This window comes from Alligator sinensis, unplaced genomic scaffold (assembly GCF_000455745.1).
Source record: "Alligator sinensis unplaced genomic scaffold, ASM45574v1 scaffold255_1, whole genome shotgun sequence".
In the NCBI taxonomy this organism is placed as follows: Eukaryota; Metazoa; Chordata; order Crocodylia; family Alligatoridae; genus Alligator; species Alligator sinensis.
In genome coordinates this window covers 280518-282240 of record NW_005842270.1, presented here as the reverse complement: position 1 = coordinate 282240, position 1723 = coordinate 280518, and the positions used below count along the sequence as shown (strand labels likewise).

Sequence of the window (1723 nt, the reverse complement as noted above, 5' to 3'; positions counted from 1 at the left end):
TCATGGACAAGTCCCTGGTGAGTCTGCGCCCTGCCGCCTGCCTGGCTCATCCCCTTGTGTGGGGCAGGACTGCAGCTCCTGGGGAACGGCCTCCCTCCAGCCCACCCTGCCATCTCCTCAGAGAGCTTGGCTATGCTCCTACAGAGCAGAGAGCCCCCTTGAAAGCCCTGGGGGGTGCCTGAGGGTGGGTATAGCGTCCCCCACATCAGGAACCCTCAACCCATGCCATCTCCCCAGCCCCTGCCTGATGACAACACCCAGCTGAACAACCAGGCCTTGCTCAAGCAGCTCTCAGAGAAGGCCCGCCGGGGCCACGCTCATGCCTTCAAGATCTGCAAGAAGTACCAGGTCTGTGCCCTGGGGCTGCATGGGGTGTGGGGCACCAGCTTGACCTCTCCAGGGGCGCTGCCCTGTTCAGCCGCAGCAGTGCAGCTGCTTGCGGCGGGGCCGTGCACCCCACTTCCCCATCAGTGGAACCGTGAGCTGGGTCTTGTGGGCTCCTGTGCTCCCAGAGCCACTCTGACCCCATTCTTCTTGCTGCCCTGCAGCCCCTGCTGTTCATGGACCTGCTGGACGAGGACTGCCTGGTGGTGGTGGAGCGGCCCCTGAAGGACATCCAGACCCAGCTGCCCCCGCCCGTCCAGCAGAAGAAGTTCGGCACGTAGGGCGGAGTGCGTCACGGACACTATGCTGCCATGCTCCGGTGCTGCTGCAATAAACCCCCGTGGTTCCCCAGGGCTGTGCTCTTCCTCCGCAGCTCCCTGCTTTCCTCGTGGCCCGGTGCAGCCAGGTGGGGCTGGGGGCTGCAGTCACCCAGTGTGTCCTGGGTGTGTTGCCCCCTGTGCCGGGAGCGGTGCCCACGCTGCTGGGAGCACAGTTGCTGGGGAGAGCGACTACAGCCGGAGCAGGCGCAGGGGGCCTAGGAGGGCCCAGCGTCATTCCTGAGAGGCAGGGCCGGGCATGGCTGGCACAGAGCACTGCCCCCGCCCCACGGGTAATGCAGCCTGGGGGGTAGCAGTGTAGCAAAGGCCCAGCAGCCCTTCCCCAGGGATGTCCCGGGCTCAGGGCTGCTCTTCTCCCTCCTTCTCTGAGTGGGCCTGCTGCCAGGCACCGAACCTGGCTGTGCTCCCCTGCCCATGGCCTCCCCAGGCTGCAGCAGGGACAATCCTGCTGTAACCAGGCTGCTGGACCTGGAAACCGAAGCTGCTGGGGGGAGGCAGGGACTGGCTGTCTCCTCGCCTCTGGGTGCTCCTAGCAGGTGTTGGAAGCACGAGACGCTACCACGCTCCCCACCCCAAAACGGCGCTGACTCAGGGCCACCGGCTGGTGTTCTGCCTGTGCCTACCCCGGCAGGGCCTGCCTAGCGGGTCAGAGTGGCTCCGGGTGAATCTGATGCACCATACTGGGAGGGGGTGGGGGTGGACCATGAGCCCCGCACTTAGCTGCAGCCTGGCTCAGTCTTCCCATCTGCAAAAGGGGGAGAGCGGCACCCCTTTGCAGTGCGGAAACAACCCTTTCCCCCCCCTTGTGCTGGGTCGGCCTGCCTCGATTTCCCCCCTGCACTTCCCGCAGCCTCCCCTGGGGGGCGCCGCGGCCCTCCTCCCCGCTGGACTCATTCATATTTATCAGGGCGGGGCCTGAGCAAGACCCGCCCCCCTTGGGGAGGATGTGGCTGGAGGGCGGGGTTGGCCGCCTCGCCGCGCGCCTCCGCCAATGGGAGACG

General features: G+C 66.3%; 1 protein-coding gene across 1 annotated transcript in view; it reads left to right on the top strand.

The window, feature by feature from the left end:
• UTP4 (UTP4, small subunit processome component) overlaps positions 1-1616 on the top strand; it is a gene marked incomplete at its 5' end in the record, with an annotated part of 5872 nt that extends 4256 nt beyond the window's left edge. Inside the window, 3 exons of the mRNA XM_006027856.1 lie at positions 1-17; positions 238-348; positions 549-1616. The exon at positions 1-17 is cut by the window's left edge and continues 157 nt beyond it. Coding sequence (XP_006027918.1) covers positions 1-17; positions 238-348; positions 549-665 — 245 coding nt within the window. The remainder of the gene's footprint in view (positions 18-237; positions 349-548) is intronic.
• Positions 1617-1723: the final 107 nt, after the last annotated feature.